This window comes from Aphis gossypii, chromosome 1 (assembly GCF_020184175.1).
Source record: "Aphis gossypii isolate Hap1 chromosome 1, ASM2018417v2, whole genome shotgun sequence".
Lineage (NCBI taxonomy): Eukaryota > Metazoa > Arthropoda > Insecta > Hemiptera > Aphididae > Aphis > Aphis gossypii.
The window spans coordinates 80339960-80361601 of record NC_065530.1 but is presented as its reverse complement, the minus strand read 5'-3'; the positions used below and the strand labels follow the sequence as shown (position 1 = coordinate 80361601).

Here is a 21642-nt window from a genome sequence, read left to right as displayed (position 1 = left end):
TTTTCTATCGTATACACAGTTATAGTGTTAGCTCAAACAAAATAAAAGCCATCGATTTTTGGAATGCTTTTCTGGCTAAAACTGCTATAAATTAGTATAAATGTATAGATAATTATAAATTTCCCATTTTCAACTGGAATTTGGAAAATTGCTTTAACATTATAATGAAACCGTTTCCTCCTGGGATCAAATTTAATTGTTATTTAGGTTACCTTTTATAATTATATTTTTATCTCATAACAATGTCGAATGAAAAATGTGAACCTTTATTTATTTTTTTATCTGTTTTTTGTTAGATTTTCCTATCTATATAATGTATAATGTTTTAAGAATTTTTAAAATAAGATTTATTAAAAATAAAACATTTTATTAAATTTGTCGGTTTTTGAAAATTTTCAAAAAAATGTCTACTAATTTTATAAATAAGAATGAAATAAACTTACACGCAATTACATGTTATATTGTATTGTGTACTATTATAGAAAATAATTACTTAAAAAACCAAAAGCAATTTTACAATTGATGGCTAGTTGGTGTAACGTTATGTGTTCGTTGTACAATTAAATGACATTAATAATATTCGTCATCGATGAAAAGTGTTTTGTATTGTTTTCCTCATTTATCGAATAAGACATTTTTGTTGATCGGAGATAATACAAATATAATAAATTATGCCTATATAGTTATCGACTCCTGTTATAGTAACCTGCTTCACTTGTCTCATAATTCTTTACCAGTTAAGTCGATAAATCGCTGTTATAACTTTAATTTAATAGCCTATGTGTTACAAATATTGCTGTAGCTATAAAGACAACTAAGACAAGTGTACTTAAGACATATATAAATATATTTGTATAAATATACAACATAGGTATTTACACGTGGATTTAATTACAGACATAATGTGTTATACATAATATTATGTTGCAATAGTATTGCCAGTATTGGAGACTATAAACGAAAATTAAAAATAATCACCGTTTCACCATCTCGATTCTCTAATTGCCATTCGTGTAATTGAATAGGTATGTCAGTATATATTATATTATACGATTTCGATATTTTGCTATTTAAATTGTTTGAAATAATTCAATGTTGCATTTCATATTAATTAAGCTTTAAATACTAAAATACGTGTTTAAAATTGTAATTATTAACCAAATCGTCCATGCACAAATAATAATAGGTACAGCATTACAGCATGCAATATTGCAATGATTAACGTTAAAAATATAATTTTAAATGTGCATTGGTCATTTGGCCATCGGTCACTTCTAAGAACTAGTGCGCGTCTATGTACATAACATGTAACGTGTATAATATGTATACGTGTAATAATATAGGTACATAGAGCTGCAGTTTGGAAATAAATTCTTGACAGTGCATACCTAAATAATGCATAACTTTCAAGTATCTATATGCTGTAAATTGGCGGTTGGGCAAAAGTTACTACGATGTCCTATAAAATTCGGTTAAATTGATTATCCATATTATATAATAATATGTTAATGACGATTCGCAATTGTCACTAGGTATTGGATATACAGGTAATTTACTGAAAGACAAGCGCCAAATATGTTTTGTCACTCTTGTTTTTCTTCAATAATGAATTTATTCAAACTCGGAGTTTTGTTTATTTTATGTAGGCATTCTTAAGGTTAAAGATCGAATTTTAATGTTTTTTGATTTTTATACTATTTAAGGGGTGTCCTGTAGCGGCATAAAATTATATTATGGTTAAAATGAGAACTTTTATACCATTTTTTTACAGTAAACTGTTAACCAAATGATTTTTTTGAAAATATTGATTTATCTAAAACAAACTTTGATTGTATTATTTTTCTAAGTTGTTAAAATGTATATACTATAAGTATAAAAATCCTTAAAAAAAATTCATAATATATAATGTAATAATGGATAATAGATATAGTGTATTCTAGTGTAAGTACTCAATTTTTACAAATTATCAAATTATAATATTAACTACTATAGGTAAGATTTTCAAATCATTATAGTCTCCATATATATTTTAATACAATTATTTGGGACATACTATTATTATCTTTAGTACGCAAAGGTAAATAACTCAAAAATTACTTTTTCAATTTTGATTTAAGTACCTTAAAATTAAAAAAAAATTAATTTGATAAATAATTTAAAATAAAAAAGGAAGATTTTTTTGAAAAAAAATAATGCAAGTACTTATTACCACAGAACACATACTATAAATTAATATAATTTGCAAATTTTATATATATTGAAAATATGGCTCTTTAGTAATGGTAGTTGAATTCCATATTTTAGTGTTTTTAATGAGTTAATAATATTTAAATAGTGTTTTGTAGTGATATAAATAATTTTTTTTTTATTTCAAACAAGAACCATATTTTTTATGTACATTTTTAAGCAGATAATTTTTAAGATTAATAGTTTGTAATATAATAATTGGTTTAAATTGTTTAAAAGAATGGGTGTTAAATTGATTCGAAAACCCTATTAATGTTGATCTATTCACATTCCATATTTTTTTTTAAATTATACCTAATGTAAAATCTGTCTTAACACAAGAAGTAATTAGACTAAATAGTATATATATAATATATATTATATTAGAAATATGAATTATCCTTAGTAGATATACATTTTAATAAATAATAGCTTAGAAACAACTCATTTATTTAGGTACAATTTAAAAAAAAATTCTTCTGCTTCAAAATTTACAGTAAAATATAGTTCTTGTTTAGAATAAACAAAAAATTTATATCACTTCAAAACACTATTTAAATATTATTAACTCGGCGAATCATTCTATTTAAATTTATGTATGTAATTAAATTATATCTATAATGTACCTAAACCAAATGCTCGAAAATTCGTTTAAAGTAATTTTCTTTAAAATTGCACCATCTTCACATAATATTATAATCATTTTAGACCGACAATTTTATCATCGTATGTCTACTCGTAAATGGAAAATAATATAATTATTTATAACAATATATTTATGGTCCGCGTGCTCGACATAAATATAATATAATATATACCCGCAGACGGCCCAAGGACGAAAACGTAAATCTTTTCTTTTATCATTGTTTTTTCCGCTATATGACGACGAGGTCCACGAAAAAAATTCCCTATTGCTACATTATACCATTGTGAAAATTGAAAACAACGGATGACTGCCAACAACTACTGTACACCGTGCGTTGTGCACGTTGCACGTTTGGCCGCGTGAACTTACCTATATAGTCCTACGAATTATTATACTTTTTTGTCACTTATTGGAGGGCGCACGCGTGAACAACACAATAAGTATGCCTCCTACATAATGATAATATTATTTCAAGTACGACGTGGGCTGGGAAAGTAAGTTCAGGAGGGTGCACAATAATTGAATAATGACATTATCATTGTTATAATACGCGTAATATATGTATATATAAAGGACATGCGATCCTGCAGTCTGGTCCACAGGCGCGCACACACACACATATATATATTATATATATTAGTTTTTGATAATTACATAGGTTGATTTATATACTACGCATTATAATATAACATTATTATTATTACTTGTATGGAAGGTCCTGGCAGACTTCTATTGATTACGATAATGGGCTTTGCAACGCCGTCGGCTGGCACACAGTCAGGTCTGTAACAATCGGTAATATTGTACGGACAGTCGTAGCAAGCCTTGCTCATTGTATAGTACCATTCCACTTTGAAATGGTACTCGCACGTTTTTGGCGGTTCGTCCAAGCGACATTCTCTCTGGCAAGGATGGACGTCGGCGATAGCGTCGTCCTGTTCATATTCGTGCCGCTGTGACACAGCTCCCGTCAGACGCAGGACCGCGATAGTACAACAGCAGTAGTAAAACAACACGATGGTAGAGCACTGTGGTTTCATTTTTCTTCCGTTTTCATCTCATATGTAAATAATATAATGTGTAAGCAATATTATATATCGGTAGAATGACGATGATGTAGGTATGCGTGTACGATAAACTCTGAACAGGATTTTATGCGTCTGAAAAACAAACAATATTCTTATTGTTAAATTTACTTACATTTACCTAGGCGTATAATTATAATACTATGTAAGCACAGACACACACACACACACACACATATATTATACATTAGTTTATTTACAGTAAATATGTAGGTAGATATTATACTTATATATTATACAGGACTTAGTGACACGGTCACGCAGACGCCGTGCTGCTGCTTCAGCGGTATCGAGAATAATAATAATGTATTGTATTTTTATTTTGCCAATTGGAAACCGGATTTTTGAAATTCCAACATTTACCACCATGGAAGTTGCAGTTTCTCCCACCCCCTCACAGGTCGTTATTTACTAGAACTTCAAATCGTGGGTATTGGAATAAATTTCGGGGGATTTACCCTTGACTGTACATTGTTTTTACAACATTTTAATAGCATTGTAATCGTTTATAGTTCATATAATACTGGCATGCATTCAGTACTTAGCAGATACAGTAACAAAATATCATACTCTTTGTAAATTATATATATTGTATATGTTGTATTCTGCAACGATGCAGTAAAGATACATAATATATTGATGTATTATTATTTTAACTGCAATTTATATGAACTGTGTGAAATAGTAGATAGGTATGATAATTAGGGCTTAGAGTTGCATACTGTTTTATATGCTCTTAATTTATTTAATTGAATATAAAATTCAATATTATTTTATGTAAATATTTATTTTCATCGTTACAGCCAAGTATTAATTTGACGATAACATCTCAACGTGTATTTAATCTATATCTATATGTCGAAATATTATCTTATCGTAAATTTATTGTACACGATTGAAATTTTATTTTATTTATTTTTAAAAAATATTTAAATGTTAACCAGTTTTTCATCGCATAATTATTAAATATTAACTATAAATTAATTTTTTCATTTGTTTTTCGTGTGCGTTATTAACAAAATGTATACCTAATGTTATTTTTAAATATTTTGAATAACTTTTTGGCATATTTGACATTTTTTCATACATATTTTACAATTTTATAACTATAAAACTTTCGAACCTTAATGATAATTAATGAGTGATACCAAAAAGGTAAAAATGTTATTGGTAACAACCTGTATACGTGTGTTATTTATTATAATACGTTAAAATAAAAGTCTCATCCCTGCACCATTTTATATTTAAGGTATTGAATTAATCAGTTATATATTATACTTTTCAAATATATAAAATTGTTTTATAAATTATGTATACATAAAAAATTCACCTATCTAGTTTATACGAAATTTTTATAATAATTTACATTTTATACTCATTTCAATTTTATAGGGAATAAATTATCGACGTGTGCAAATAATAATTACACTGAACCACATACAAACAGGTTCTGCTATACAAGTTATACGGAAATCAAACTATTGTTGAAATTATACGTTATAGACATAGTGAAAACGAGGAACCATCGTTACTCGATATATTTATGAATAAATGCATAATAAACAGGTAAAAACCCTTTTGTGAAATACGGTAAGTATGAATAATATTAGAATTTCAGTAACATTTTAAATTAAATTAAATTATATAACAATTAAAAAAAAAATAATGATGAAATTAACAGACACAAAATATTAATAATTAGATTAGATTTAAATAATAATACAGTGGACGCCGTTTATAAGACTCACGTGGATATAAGGTTTAGTCGCTTATATTAGACATAAAATCATCTATAGAACGGACCGGTCGCTCCGGACGTATTCAAATATTCCAAATACATCATAAAAATAAATTCGGTTTTAAGATTCACCACTTCGGTATTTGACTCTAATTTTGAAAGAAAAAAATGGCATAAAATAAAAATTGTTGGTTAAAATTTAAATATAATTGGTTTTTTGAAAAGTTACATATTTTTGTTGATTATTACTGGTTTCGATTCATATAACGATACACGATTTATAACGTGTACAACAAATTTTATCGCAATTATCGTATTATCTGATTTAATTTACTTACTTATTAGTAATATATCATATGTATTAAAGTAGATTAAAGCAGAAGTAAAATATTTAACAAAATAAAAATAATAAATAATTAAAAATGATGTTTTTTTTATCACTGTGCTTATAGGTGGTATTAGATTCATTCGGTTATAAGACTCACTTTGTACTAATTCCAAAGTGAGTCTTTTAAGCGGCGTCTATTGTAGTAAAAATGAGATAAACATAACAATAATAATAATATATTCAATGTACACATGACAATTGGCACAATTTAAAACGCTTGTTAGTATTTGGCGTTTCTAAAAGTGGATCGAGGAAAATATACGTATGAAAAATTAAATGTAAAATTTATGTTATGATTGAATGTTAAAATTCTATTGTTGAAAAATTATACTTGCATCGTCCACTTAACTAAATAATTAAAAAAATATACATTTTCATAGAAACACTCAGTTACCATTGCAGTTTTGATATTTTTATGATCTTTATCATAATAATATAAGTTGTTATTAATTAATGTTATTATCAAAGTAGTTAATACATTTATTAAAACAATAATATATAAATAATTATTCAAATGCAGGTATATATCTTGTATTTTTAAATATTAAATTTTCTTTGTCTATTTAACATGTTAAAACACCGCACGTTATACTACGCATATAGTTTCATTGTTTTAAATACTTCTTGAGTATTCAGGTATTATTATGACATTATCTAGGTCCATGAAAGTTTTTTTGATATATATATAATATATAATGTATCAATTATTGAGAATTTTAATAAAAAAATACATGATTAAAGACGTATAATATCATATTCTATATAAAAAAAATTGTAAAGGGTTTACAACCTATATATATATAATATATATGTTTATGTTTAATTTATCTTTATAATTATTGAATAATTTAAAAATTCGATAAATTTTAATAATATAAGTAGTTAAAAATTTAATATATTAAAATGTTCACCCAAGTACAATTGATATTCGATACTTACGAATAAAATGTTTTTCTCTTTGTTAAGCTGACTATAATGTAAATATATCGAATTACCGACCTAATATACAAGTTCGTCACATTGTGGTCAAAATAAACGCATTTAATAAAATTAATATATATTCTAATAAGCATATAATAATATTTTTACGCCTAGGTTTTTAAAATTTTATCATGCCTTTCAATCAGATAATTAAAGTTAATTAAATATATGATGAAAAATGTATTTCTAAATTATTTTACCGGAAAAAATAAAACTAATATTGGATACTATTGGATATTATATTGCAAACAAATCGGTCATAAAATATACAAGTATTCAATTAATAGCTAGTGTGAAACTTAATTTAACTTATATAATATAATATATAAATTATAATTTTATTTTTTGTTTTTTTATTAGATTTTATAAATTTGATCATAAATTTATTTTTGTTTTATTAAAATGTATAATTTGATTTGAATTAATATACGATTGCGTCATAAAGTCATTGTGTTTGAATAGATCATGATGAGTTTAACGGCGTAGTATTATATACGTACTTGAAAGCTACTAATGAGTAATGGCGGGTTAAAGTCCTAGGTATATGAAGTTTTTTTTAACTATTGAGAGCAAGGAGAAAAAATCACACCTAAATGCCGTATCAAATAATTATAGAAAAGTAAACATATTGGTGTAGGTATACTGTTAAAATGCTTGAGACTTTAAAAAAATTCAAATATTACCAAAAGACTTATACACGAACGGCGTATTCAATTTACACTAATAATTTATTAATGATCATCCTTGAATTATTCGAGTAAAGTTTTTCTATTTACTTTTCGATAATAATATTAATTATATTATAAATAACAATAAATTGATGTTTTACTTCACTAAAACTATATAGAGCTTGAAGGTCTTTAGAATTAATCGTTGTCCCATGTACACACGCGCTTATAAGGTCTCTAAGTACATTTATACAATAATTATCGTAACGCACCGTGGCGATTCGCTAGGTAGGTACTATAAAGTGTGCCATCACTTTATAATAATAACAGCCTATCTAAATATATAACTATATTACCTACATTAAATGCCTTAGAAACGAGCAATTCATTGTAATAATGAACTATTGAAACAAAGATCAACGAAATTATAATATTAGACGTGTATCGCATACTGCAGTTTACGAACATTATACCGACACGATAACATTGCAGATCGAAAACGAAACGATATCACGATTATTATTTTATAGTCAATAATTTAACAACGGGTCATCTTTAATACAATTAATCGTGAATTTTTTTTTTTTTTTTTTAATAATATCGCATTGTAAGTAAAAATAATCTTCGTCGGGACGAAATATTATCTCAAATCATATAGTTAATAATAACTCGTAGGTATGTAAATATGTATTATTAAAATGTTAGATACGCTTAATACAAATAATTTTAATAATAATATTTGTTTGATAATCACAACTGTAAGATTTACCTGTAACCTGCGGCCGTGCTGCAGCGGTTGTAATATGCGGCGAAGTCGAACTTTCAAACACGCGGGCGCACAGTGCGTATTTCACGCGGACAGATTGAGGAACGCGCGTCCGCGGTGCAGGCGTTATACCTCACGACCGGTCAACGATCAACGATTATCGTTTTCGGAATACGCGATACGCGAACGGTCTCGCGAGATACTATGCTGTTAGGGATGCCCTTGACGCAAGTGTACCTGTTAAATAAGAAACAAACATATAGGTAGGTACATAATATTTACACTCACACAGACAGATATATACATATATATGGCATAGGTTATTGAAACGTCTCCTCGTGTGTGTGTGTTACGTGTGTGCGTACACGTTTTATCATTATTATTATTTTTTTTTTTTTAGTTTTTGGGGGAAGGGGAAATCATTACATTATATTACAGTCTCAGGTTAAATACGGTCTTGTGACGTAGTCACACGATGAAATTAGCATATCTAACATGCCATTATTTTATTATTATAAATCGTAAAAATCTTCTGTGAAGATAAACCACTGCTCTGTGTTATTACTATTATATATGTAATATACATAATATATATTATTATTTATTGTGTACCTACTACCACACATACACATATAGGTATGTATATTTTTAAATATACGACCAATATTTCGTACGTGTACCTACTCGCTATATCATTATAATATTATATTGTTTCAACGTCATCGGTCGAAAATTACTCTCGAGAAAACCCAACGGAAAATAAGTAGAGTTTTTGTTAATACAAAATATGTATATCATTGCAGTAATAATTGATTTTCGGTTCGTAACATATTTCTTTACGTATTATATATGCTTACGAGAGAATATAATTATACTCTGATCATTATGAAATCACATTCCTCACGCGTGTAACAACTAATAACCTGCAGAAATGTATAAACAATATCGCTTTGATGCTTTAAACTAATACTTATATCGTATAATTATTACTTGTTATAAAATTTAAAAACTAACACAATTTTCCACAGATAATTAGATTTAATTTTTCTACCTACATCGTTCAGCATTTGCAGAATGTTATGAGTTATTGAACATCATACAATTTTAACGAGTAAGTAAAATGTATTTAATTTAAATAACACTTTAGAAACCTACTTTTAACAATTTCGATGCGTTATATTATTATTTATTTTATCAGACGATTATCTTTATATTTGTGTCTATATTCTATAGTCTATATAATATAACTATGTTAATATTTTTTATCTGCTTAGCTATTTGTTATTTCACTTGTTGGATATCTAATAGTATGTAAGTATAAACACTACAGTTCAAAAAAAAATATATAAACACAATATATTATATTTAATTTTCCTACTAAAATTATCAACTAAAAAATATTTGTATTGTAACAATAATAATAACAAAAATATTTATTCAATATAATTTTTATCATTAATATTATTTATATGTATTTTATATAATCAATATTTTGTGTTACGTTCTAAATTTCAACATTTGAAGACAATCCTCTACTATATAGTTTTGCTTAAAGAGAGGTCCTCAATCAGCTCACATGTTCTGTTGCTAAATTATTGTACTATAATATTATGTATAGCATTCTACGTTAATAATAAGATGATGTAGAAGAATAAAATATTATTTATTACGTATTTTCATAAATGATAAGTAAAGTAAACAGTTATTTTTCATTAAAATCAAAATGCAGTTAGATAACTAAATAATTATAAACAAACGTTGAAACGTTATAGGTATAAATCATTTATTAGGAACGTACTATACTTATATAGTCATTATATAAAATTGTGAATCTTTTCCCTTTCACTTGTATTTTATTTTGTCAACTATACGTGAATATAGAAATATGTTTGTATATAATTCTATGTATTAAATTACAATTATAACAGTTTGCTTGTACAACGATGGTCAAAACAAAACTTGTTTCTATGCTACAGTATCATAGTTTTGAGATACTGTCATTAAACAAAAATACATATTCACGACCACGCTGAAAATATCAAGACCGTGACATTTTTTTTAAGGTTTATTATTAATTATAATTTTTTTTTAAAAATTTTTTTTATTATTTTTCCGAATGTATTTTGAAAATATTCGAGGACGTCAACAACCCAGCTCCAAATGAACTCTTCGACGAGTATAATAAAATTCCCCGTAAACGATGATGAATAAACACATATGCACTACGGGTGTTATAAACATAATAAATAAAAAAATATAATACTATACACACAACATATAGTATACCTACAAAACCTGATGTCAACGCGTGTCAGAACAACGGCAATGAGCAAGTCTGTCCTGGGTTTTTCAAGGGTAATTGTTACATTCCCCGTGCAGTTAGTCACGTGGTTCTGTTTGTCCATTAATAATAATACCTATATAGCACTTATATTATATGAATAAATAATATAAAATTGGTCGGATGAGAGTATGTACACGAATATAATGAATTGACTATATTGAATAATTAAGTCTCCAAACAATTAACAGATCTTAAACAATAATTACAGACTTTTATAAGAATAGTATATCGTATAGACCTTATGCGCTACGCATTGATTTATGAAGTTTTCAACTACAGCGCGCGATGAAGATTAATTATATTGTTCCGCATTTGACCGGTACAGGAAGTATAATAATATATGAGTAGTAACCTAGGTTCTGAGAATTACTGTAGTTTAGAGTATATGAATCATTGCGATAAATATTGGCCACTGCAATATCGGAACATATTTTATTCTGCACTACCTTTAAATAATAATTCATAGAGATTATGTTTGCCCGGAGCAATACATGTACAATTTTAACATCAATAGAAACTTTTACAAACCATTCAATATAATTATTATTCTTGTCTATCAATTTCTCGGGTAAAAAAATATGAAGTGATTAATAATTCGCTTATATGTTATATGTATAATGTTTACAAATTATTATAATATAACTATAATACTATAGGTACAGTATACAACTACTAACACACATAAAATGCTCAACTCAATTATCGTTTAAACGACCGTGGAAAACTACTTAACTTATTTAATATATCTTTAGGTATACATCATAAAACAAATTTTTATTTTTATTTTTATTTATAAATAAAATTAAAATTATTAGGTTATAAATATTTAGTTATAATGGAAAAAAAAACTTGACGATTCTAAATCACGGAAACCTCCGCTTGTACCTGATGGTTGAGGTATATTATTCTCTATCATTGATAGTCAGTAATTATTATTATTATTGCATAAACGATCTTAATAACACTACAACAGAATTTATTTATTTTGTGTTGGTTAGTGGTTATCAATTTCCGGTAATCCTCGTTGATGTATAAAACGTATAAATATAAAAACATTTCATCCTCCCCTAAAGACATGACTAAATTACGCCACTGCACACAAAATGTATACAATTTGCACGTTATCTAGTCCATCTAGTATAATATCTACAGATCTCCAATCATGATTACCCCTTTTATACTTTTAATAAATAATATAATAATTTATTCAAATTCTGAATTTTGGAATTTTTTCAGTATACTTTATAGTTATTAAATTTTATCACTGTCCTCAGAATTTTTGTATTATTTAAGGAATGTTTATTGTGGACTTGCAGTGATACAAACAATAAACTTTAAACAAAAATTATCCTGTTTTACTGTGAATTGTTAAAGAGTGATATTTTTAAAAATGTTGATGCATCTAATGCGAAATTTAAAAAAGAGTTTTTTGAGTTATTAAGCTTGTGTATGTATTAACTACTAAGGATAGTACATAGTAATTACTAATTATATTTATGACGTATAATGAAATACGAGTATTTTAATTTTATTCTAGTAGGTACTCAAATTTCTAGACTCTCTTATACTTATGTTTAAACATTTTTAACAAATTATAATATATTTTTATTAAATATTAGTACTATAGTTTTCAAAACATCATAAATAAGTGATCTTTAAATATGTACCTAGTTAAGACTATGTTTCTTAATACACAATGTATAATAACTTAGTACTACCTACTCGTATGGATTTTCTTTTATATAAATAAACATAAAACAAATAAACAATGAAAATTTAAAACTTTACAATAAGAAAGACAGTTTAAATTTAAAAAACATCGATACTTAAATGGCATGAAAAAATGTAAGTACTTGAAGATATATTTTATAAGTTAGTATATTTAAAATTTCTAAAAATCTGAATTTGAATAAATTTATTATTAAAGGAAAAAATATGGGTGAATATTTAAGGGAATTTGTGAATTGCCATGTATGAATGTACATTCCCACCAAGCGAACAAATAAATATTAATATAATACGTATTATTTTTTGATACATATTAATATAATTTAATATGTTGTTTCTTAATTTGTTAAAATAAAATGTATTTCTAAGTAATTTTTGAAAGATTGACTTTCTATTTTTATCTAACCCTAATCTCTGCTATTAAGAAATATTTTAATTGTAAGATTTAAAGTTAAAACATTGATGGCCTTTTATTTGACTAATAATTACATTACATAATAAGGTATAGATATAATATATTTATACCAGTTATTAACCATATAGATATTGTTATGTACCTAGTATCTATCTACATATAAGTTTATTTTAGAATAAAAGTTTACTTGGAATCGGTGTGTATATTATAATTGAAACGACTGGGAATTTAAACAGAATTTAGATTTTAATCAGTTTTTTTAATTTCACAACGTGCAATAAACAATCTCTTAAAACACATCTATCTTTTTAGGTATACTCCGTGTACATATTATAATGAACATTTATTTAAGTTTAGTTCAGGGACATTTGCTGTTCTTGTGGGCTATAAACAATTATGTGCGAACATTATAAACATTATTGTCTTAAGATAATTGAATATGTGAATAAAATGTAGAATATTAAAAATTGTAATTAATTAATATAGTCTGATAGCCATATTTGTATAATATAATTTATATAAAGCTATCACTAACTATATTTTTACATAAGTTAGGTATTTTGAAGTCGTAAGATATTACAATAATTAAATTATTTACATATTGTATTATATTATAGATATACTTATATACTAATGTAGTAATGTCACTCCGAGTTTTCGATAGAACAAAATCTTGTTGTTAAAAAAAAAATGTTTAATCTAAGCAAATTTCTGTAAAAATTAACAATTTGTTAGGTTCTATGAGCATAATACCTATTATACTTTATACATATTATACAAAAAATATTTTTAAAAATTATTCAGTGTTTAATAACTACCATGATAATATTAGTAACTAAAATAAATAAATAAAAATAACTGTTATGCGTATTTTATAAAAAAACTTGTAGGGGTTGGTATTTGGAAAAATCTATAAGGATGTTATGGTAGGTGGAATGCTCAAAGAGTTAAGACTTCAATATTATCCTCTATATACCTAACTAAATATTTATTTAGACGGATTTTTTCTTTTTATTTAGCAAACTGGATACGAAACATAATATTTCTCATATCAATCGAATTCAAACTTTAATCGGCCCATCGCGGTTCTACTGGTTTCACTAGTAATAAGCAGAATAATATTAAGCAATTGAATTTTATTGTTAATCATAATATATTCGATACTATGTTTAAATATTGTTTTTTAGCTTTTTCCAAACAGTTATCAGGAACGTCTTCTAGCTCTTAAATTTTTAAAGACACGTGATATCACAGTTTTAGTAGATGGAGGGCGTCCTCGAATTATTATATATTTAAGTCACGGGTATTGCTGTATTTGTTTGTTTAACATGCATTATATATACATATATATATAATGCATCATATTATATATTATTAAATGTTAAAGATATATGAAGATATAAAATGTTTTCAATAGCTCGGTAAGTAAGTGAAAATAAATGGATTATATAGTCGTATTTAAACACTCGAAAGCAAAAAAATTTATACATTATAATAATTTTTAAATTGTAATAAAATAACACGTCGATTTTTCTCTGGCAACAACGTCCACGGTGATTGGGTTTTTTTCGCGTTTAATTAATGGTATATGATATGCTCGTCGAAGTTGTGTTTTTGAAATATTTACATCACATAATATACCCATAAAAATACCAACCAATAACCGAATAACGTACTGTACTATGTGCAGAATATCATAACTCGGTCTGCCAGTTTACCAATACCCGTTGGCGGGAAAGGAAAAAAACCCGAAGACGCGGATTATCCAAATACGTAGGTAGGTAGACTGTATATTGGTCGGCGTCGATAATATAACTAGCAACACGGCAAGTATATGCCTTCACCGCAGTTGTACAATCGTATTCACTGGTATGGCGCCGCACCGACCTAAGTAAACATATTATAAACAACTACGACGACAAACTTATTGCACTACGTCACATGTGACATATTATAATAATGTAGTACGTAAAGTACGTTACGTACATATAGGAAATTGTGTTTGAATAAATTACACAGTTTTCGCGACAAACGTTATTATAATGTTGGTCATCATCACGCCTATTTAACACAATATAATATTATAATATACCTCCGCCGTGGTAATGTATATATATATATTTTTTATATTCGTATGGATATGTTTACGCAAAAAACATAATAATAATAATATACAACCGTGAAGGTTAATGTGCTCGATTATCAACTTGTTTCGCGATCGATCGGCCAACGGCGCGACCCGCGAATATCTATAGGGTATCCGTCGAGATAACAATATTGAATAATGTAATACATAAAAACAACAAACGGTACAGACGGATGTAACGATTTGATATTATTGAACTATCATAAAAACAACAACAAAAACAATTCCATTGAGTATGATATTATTATTATTATTATTACAATAGAAAAATACAAGGTGATCTATTCTGTTAGTGTCTACATTTATTGTTTCGAATTTTTTCTTTTGACATTTTGTTCTCATATGTAGTTTAATTTTAAACAACATTTTTTCACATTTTTTATTGACATCGTTTTTTTACTTTTTGAATGACAAGAGATGACTTACATTTTTAAATTTAATTCTTAGGCAAAATATTTTTTAGGGTATATCTACATTCTACATATTTTGATACAAAATAATAATCGAATTTCTGCACATTTAAACTTTCAGTACTTATAAATAAATAATAACCTATTCATATCAAAGTACTCATTCGAAATTCGATTTTTATATACCTCGAAGTAACTATACTCTGAAAATCTCTTCTATTATGAAATATACTGATGATTACTTAAAAAAATAAAAAACGTAAACAATTTTAAGATGAACAATAATTGTTAATTTACAATGACCTCGAATTTATAAATAAATAATATTTTCCAAAAATTTGAACATATTTAAACGAAGCACTAAATTACACTTCGAATAAATCCCAGTTTCCCGATAATACGAGTATTAATGTTAGTGTATTGCATTGAAATACTGTGTTCTCTATCACTGCAGAAAATTTTCCATTCATTATAGGTACATATTCATCTTATGTTAATAAACGAATAACAAAACAAAATACTATACAAACGTCAAAAAATACAAACTACAATTCAGATAAATTCACTGGTAAAAAAAAAAAAAAAAATTAGATTAAACTAAATAAAAACTAATATCGTTTATTTGCCCAAACAACTAACAGCACAGAATAAAGGAAACGGTCATCAACAAATCGAGGATAAGTCAATGAGTAAGACACTGATTTAAATACACATTTGACGCGTAAATCAAGTAAAAAGTAAAAACAAAATACCCAAAATGACACATTTGAAACTTTTGGGTCAGAACTTCCAATACTGATTACTTATTCTTTTCGCTTCAAAAACCGGGACGAGTTAAGTCATATTATAATGTATTGAGATAATAATAATATAATATACTGTGCAATATACTGAATATCAATCACGAATGTATTATAAGTAGTATTACCTAACTACTTAAGTATTTCACAATAATCACAAAAAAATAATGTCATCCGAGCTAAAAACGAAAACAATATTTCAACAAATTTCTAGCTTTCATCGAAAAAAAGGAAGTATTTTATTACTTATATTATTATGAAAATTAATTCAATACCAATACTTAAATAATTGTAATATTATAGTTTAATATCAGAATACGTTACATGATAGTTTTTTTTATTTTTCTCGCGTACTCGCCAGCGGCTTAATAATATGATATAGGTATGTAATAATTAAATGATAAATAAAAGTTTGTTGAATTTGTAAACAATCGTGTAAAACGGTAAACGATATTATTATTATATTTGCGATTCGTTGCGTATAGTTATTGTTATTATTATTACGGTTATGCCTTGTGCGTTTCGTTACATAAGGCGATAAATAGTTATAACACAATAATAATAATAATTCATCAATCGTGCGGCGGAACATCATCGTCGTTACATGCGCCGCCGCGCCCGCCCCCGCCCCTGAAGCGCACTCGTCACTGCCCGTCAGTGGCGCGACTACGTCACGGCGATGACGGCGTTCGGTAACGCCGACGAAGACGACGGCGGCGACGGCGGCGGCGGCCGATTACTACAACTCACGTACGTCACCGTGTTGGACGGCGGCACGTTCGGCACCGTTTACCGGGCGGTGTTGTCGGCGGCCGGCGGCGGTGGCGGGACGGCGCGAACCGTGGCCGTCAAGCGCATTCGGTCGCCGGGCGGCGGCCGTCACGAACTGGACGTGCACAGACGGCTACAGCACCCGAACGTCGTCAGACTGCTGTTCCACTTTTATTCCGGTAACGAACGAAATGTGTGTAGAGGACGCGAATATTATAGTACATCGTGTAAATTGTGCGCGCGACGTCATTTTAACACTACACGGTCACAGATGCAAGTAGACCGTTTATTTCTAGGCGTACTCCAGAAACTGCACCAAGTGCACTACTTGTATAAATTTAAAAAAAAACTCGGAGCCCCTCGACACCTCCCCCCTTTCACACCACCTTATAAATTCAATAGTAATTGGCGTATACAAATATTATTATGTATTTTTATTGATTTACACTCAACAACGTCTATTTTAAATATATATATATATATAAATATATATATTAATTTTACACAGTTATGCAGAGAAGTAAAATTAGTATTGTACTAGTAGTAAAATATTACATCAATCTGTTCGTGTATTATTATTATTATTATTATTTAAATTTATTTTTTCAATTATATTTAATATTTATCGTTGACTTTTGGTATTTATAATTAACAAACACTTGATTTTAGAGGGACTTGATAGAGCTTTGGTCAATCTAAGTATCTCAAAGCTCCCCTTCTCAATTTATTTGTGCTAACGTGTGTGACAATTATTTACTTTTGGACACGTTTCACGACCACGCTATAGTTGGAAGGTATTACTTATGGGTAGGGCTGTAAATATGCAGCAAAGTGCAGTTCTTTTAATTGTAAAAAATGGCTTTCTTGGTAGAAAGTTTGAATTGTATAACTGTTAAACTATGAATTGCATTTTGAAACTTTTACTAATAAGAATTTATTGATATTTTTTATTGTTTGGGTAATTATTATTATTTTTTTTATTTAATATTTATTTTTTTACTGCACTTAATGATATTTTTATCGATTTCCTTTGATCAAAATGTTTTTAAGTGAATTTTATAAATTATTTTTTAATTTAAACGGTTTGTAGTTAGGCACGTCACTCTTATTTATTACATATATAAATATATAGGCTTGTGAATTTCTTGCAGTTTTATTTATATATATTTTTTTTTCACAGACTGTTTGAATTGTTTGACTACAAACATAATTTTAAAACCTGTACTTTAAAAATTTTTGATTTTTTAGATTAATATTTTTTTATTATTATTAAACATCATAATACATTTATACATTTTAATATTTAATATTTAGAACATTTAACTCGTAGCTTAACTCATAGATAATGTATTTATAAGATTTTAGAAAAGATGAATTTTTATTAAAAAAGGTAAGCTGGTTTAGTTACCCCAAGTGTTAACAGGTTAAACGTAACAAAACTCAATAAACATGTGATCAGAGATTTATATATGAGTAAACAACTGTGACGTATTATTAGCAATATTATCAGATCAACGCCTGTTTATTAGTATAATATGCATATTAAATAACGAATGAACAATATAATATAAACACATTATACATTGCTGCAATGCGAATTTAAAGTCGGCCAATATACTATATATGTCTTTTCATACGTAGTTTTTTATTATTTTTAATTATCAAGCTTCAAATTAGTTTATAATATTTCTATAGTAATAAGTCAAATTATCGTATTTAATTCAGTGCGTTAACTTTGTCTGCAGTTATATTACTCATGTTTTTTGATCGTATTTGTATTTTGTTCATCAATTGATCAATTTACATCAAATTTGACAGAAATTGATTATAAGTACTATTTTCTCAACTAGTGATTGAAGAAGTCGAAGATTGTCGAAATAATCGGTTGTCAGTCTCCTACACGCAATAAATTATATTATTGAGACGAACGCTTCACCGACGGCTAAAATTTCGACAAGACAATCAACCTATACAATCAAAATACCACAATACCTACCAAAAAATAAATAAAACTATTTTCATTTTATTTTCATACCCTACGGAGCAATCATTATTATACTATTATTATTTTAAATTAATTTTTATCGAAATAACGAAGAGGTTGTAGGTATGTGTAATGTACGAGTTTAGTGATGTAATATTGTACATTCATAAGTAGGCATGTAATATAAATAACATTTTCATTGACTTTGAAAATACTTATACTAAATGTTTAAATTATAAAATATTTTTATAATTATTGTATGATTCACGAAATTCTAACCGAGATCATGACATTGAATGCTTGTGAAAGAATTTATGTAATTTTAAAACTAGCTTAAAAATTGTTAAAACGTGTATAGGTATAATTATATGTAGTGAAATGCGTGGTTTAACCTTAAACGGAATAACTGTATTACTTAACCCAATTACAAATAATTTAAGAAATAAAATAACAACGTGCACGAAGTTTACTTATTACAATATAATACGTAACTTAACCTAACGCAGGATCAATAAATTAAAATCAAAATACGTATAGTTCCTATATGAATATCCTTATGTCGTTTAACTCTTACAGCTGACTATAGCATGACACTATTATTTAGCTATTTTTTCTTAAGAATTAATTTTACTTTATCATTATTATAATAACATCACAACATTACAGATAATGCTCTAAATTTTTGTAGGTACCTAAACAGTGGCGTCATTTCGGTTTTTAATATAGGAGGGCAAAAGTTTTGACGCGCTCGAATACGTAATAAAAAATCGATTGCTTTGCTAGCTCGGAAATACCTACTTACATTTTATCAAATTACCATTCACACTTCACTTATTTTATAATTTTTATATTTTTAAATACCGATTGTTGTATTAATTGTTATAATAATCATGGTTAAACGGAAACAGGCCGACACCAGGCCATCGGACTGCTTTTAAAATCAGGTAGGGGAAAATGCCCACCTTGCCATCCCCAAAATTAATACTTGATTCGTTTTAAAATTCTTTAATAATGCCTCGATTCACTCTGATGTATAATATATATATAAAAATACCCAAATAAATATGACTATTATCTTCTTAATGTAAAATTCGTTACGCGTTAAGTATCGGTATAACGTGTAAATTTAACAGTCACGACGATGTGTGCGGTGCTGCAGGGCCAGACGACGACTACGGCGGAGGCGGCGGCAGTCGGCTCAACTTGGTAATGGAATTGGCGCCGACCAACTTGGACCGCGCTATCCGTCGGTTGGCCGCAGCCGGTCGGACCGCGAGTGTCGGCCACGGCAAGCTGTACGCGTACCAGATGTTCAGGGGCCTGGGGTACGTGCACTGGACGGCGGGACTGTGTCACCGGGACGTGAAGCCGAGCAACCTGTTGCTGTACCCGTCCACGGGCGTGCTCAAGCTGTGCGACTTTGGCAGCGCCAAGGATCTGTCGCGCGGCCGGCCGAACACCCGGTACGCCTGTTCCCGCCGCTACAGGGCGCCCGAACTGCTGTTCGACCAACCGTACGACGCGCCCGACTACACCGCCGCGGTGGACGTGTGGAGCGCCGGTTGCGTGTACGCCGAACTCATGGCGGGCGTCCCCCTGTTCCCGGGCACGAGCGTCCCGCACCAGCGAGCGTTGGTCGCGCGTCCACCGGAGTTTCCGAGACAGGCGCCGGCCGACGCTGTCCGGCTGATGGCGGCCACGCTCCGGTTCGACCCGGCCGCCAGGCCGACGGCGCCGGAAGCGTGCGACCACGAGTGTTTCGACGCGATCAGACGGCCGGGCGGCCATCGCCTGCCGCCCCTGTTCGACGACGACGACGACGACGACGATTATTACTACGACTACGGCGGCGACGACGGATATCCACGAGTCTGATATCGCGGGGACGATAACGCGAGAAGGTTGTGAACACGCCTGATACGATCATATTAAACGTCATATTCTACGATCATCTGCACTGATACTACACGTGTCTATTATAGCGGCGCACGAATAAATAATCGGTATTGAGGGTTTTATCGCTCACGTTTATAAGCGGGACAACGGGTGCTTATCGGGATTAAAAAATTGAGCTTTAGTCACAGTTAGAATATCGTAATGGCTGGTAAAACAAATTCCGCTACATACTCGTTTTTGGTTTTATACAATATAATTTTTGTCTAAACAACGACTTCATGTGAAAACTGTACAGCTAGCGCCTAGCAGCGAAAAAAGAGTGTTCCACTAATATTGATTGGATTAAATATCCAAAAATATTTAATTCCTCGATATTTTATACTAATTAGTATTATAGCATAAATTGTAATACCTACATAAAAATAAAAAAATCCTTGTTTAGTCCCGCGGGCGGGTGTTTGATTCATCCTTCTACAATTCACTTTCAATCTCATCACTGATATGTATACATCTTTATAACATAAAAATATGATAATATAATTTGTGGCGTAACGTAACACTTAGTGTCCCTAGGGCTTATAGAAGGTAAAGGCTCCCTTAAAAACAGAAATTAAATTATTAAATAGCGACATTAGAATGAGTCTAGTACT

General features: G+C 28.7%; 2 protein-coding genes across 6 annotated transcripts in view; one reads left to right on the top strand and one right to left on the bottom strand.

The window, feature by feature from the left end:
- Positions 1-21642, bottom strand: part of LOC114131621 (uncharacterized) — a 34023-nt gene that overhangs the window by 4170 nt on the left and 8211 nt on the right. For 2 of the 5 annotated variants that reach the window (XM_050203918.1, XM_050203913.1), the window contains exons 2-3: positions 8502-8735; positions 3577-4032 (exon numbers count right to left, since the gene is read on the bottom strand). In XM_050203918.1, the coding sequence (XP_050059875.1) occupies positions 3577-3912 (336 nt within the window). In that variant the 5' untranslated portion in view covers positions 3913-4032; positions 8502-8735. Of the gene's footprint in view, positions 1-3576; positions 4033-8501; positions 8736-21642 lie in introns of those variants that run through there. The other 3 variants (XM_050203929.1, XM_050203922.1, XM_027996883.2) reach the window with 2 other exon arrangements.
- LOC126555832 (uncharacterized) lies at positions 17181-20971 on the top strand. Its single transcript, XM_050210716.1, has 2 exons — positions 17181-17291; positions 20256-20971. Exon 2 carries the CDS (start codon positions 20306-20308, stop codon positions 20969-20971), a length of 666 nt encoding a protein of 221 aa, XP_050066673.1. The 5' UTR covers positions 17181-17291; positions 20256-20305.

Bases quoted from the DNA above. Each gene is read 5' to 3' on its own strand.
- LOC126555832 (XM_050210716.1), top strand. From the start codon at position 20,306: ATGGAATTGGCGCCGACCAACTTGGACCGCGCTATCCGTCGGTTGGCC.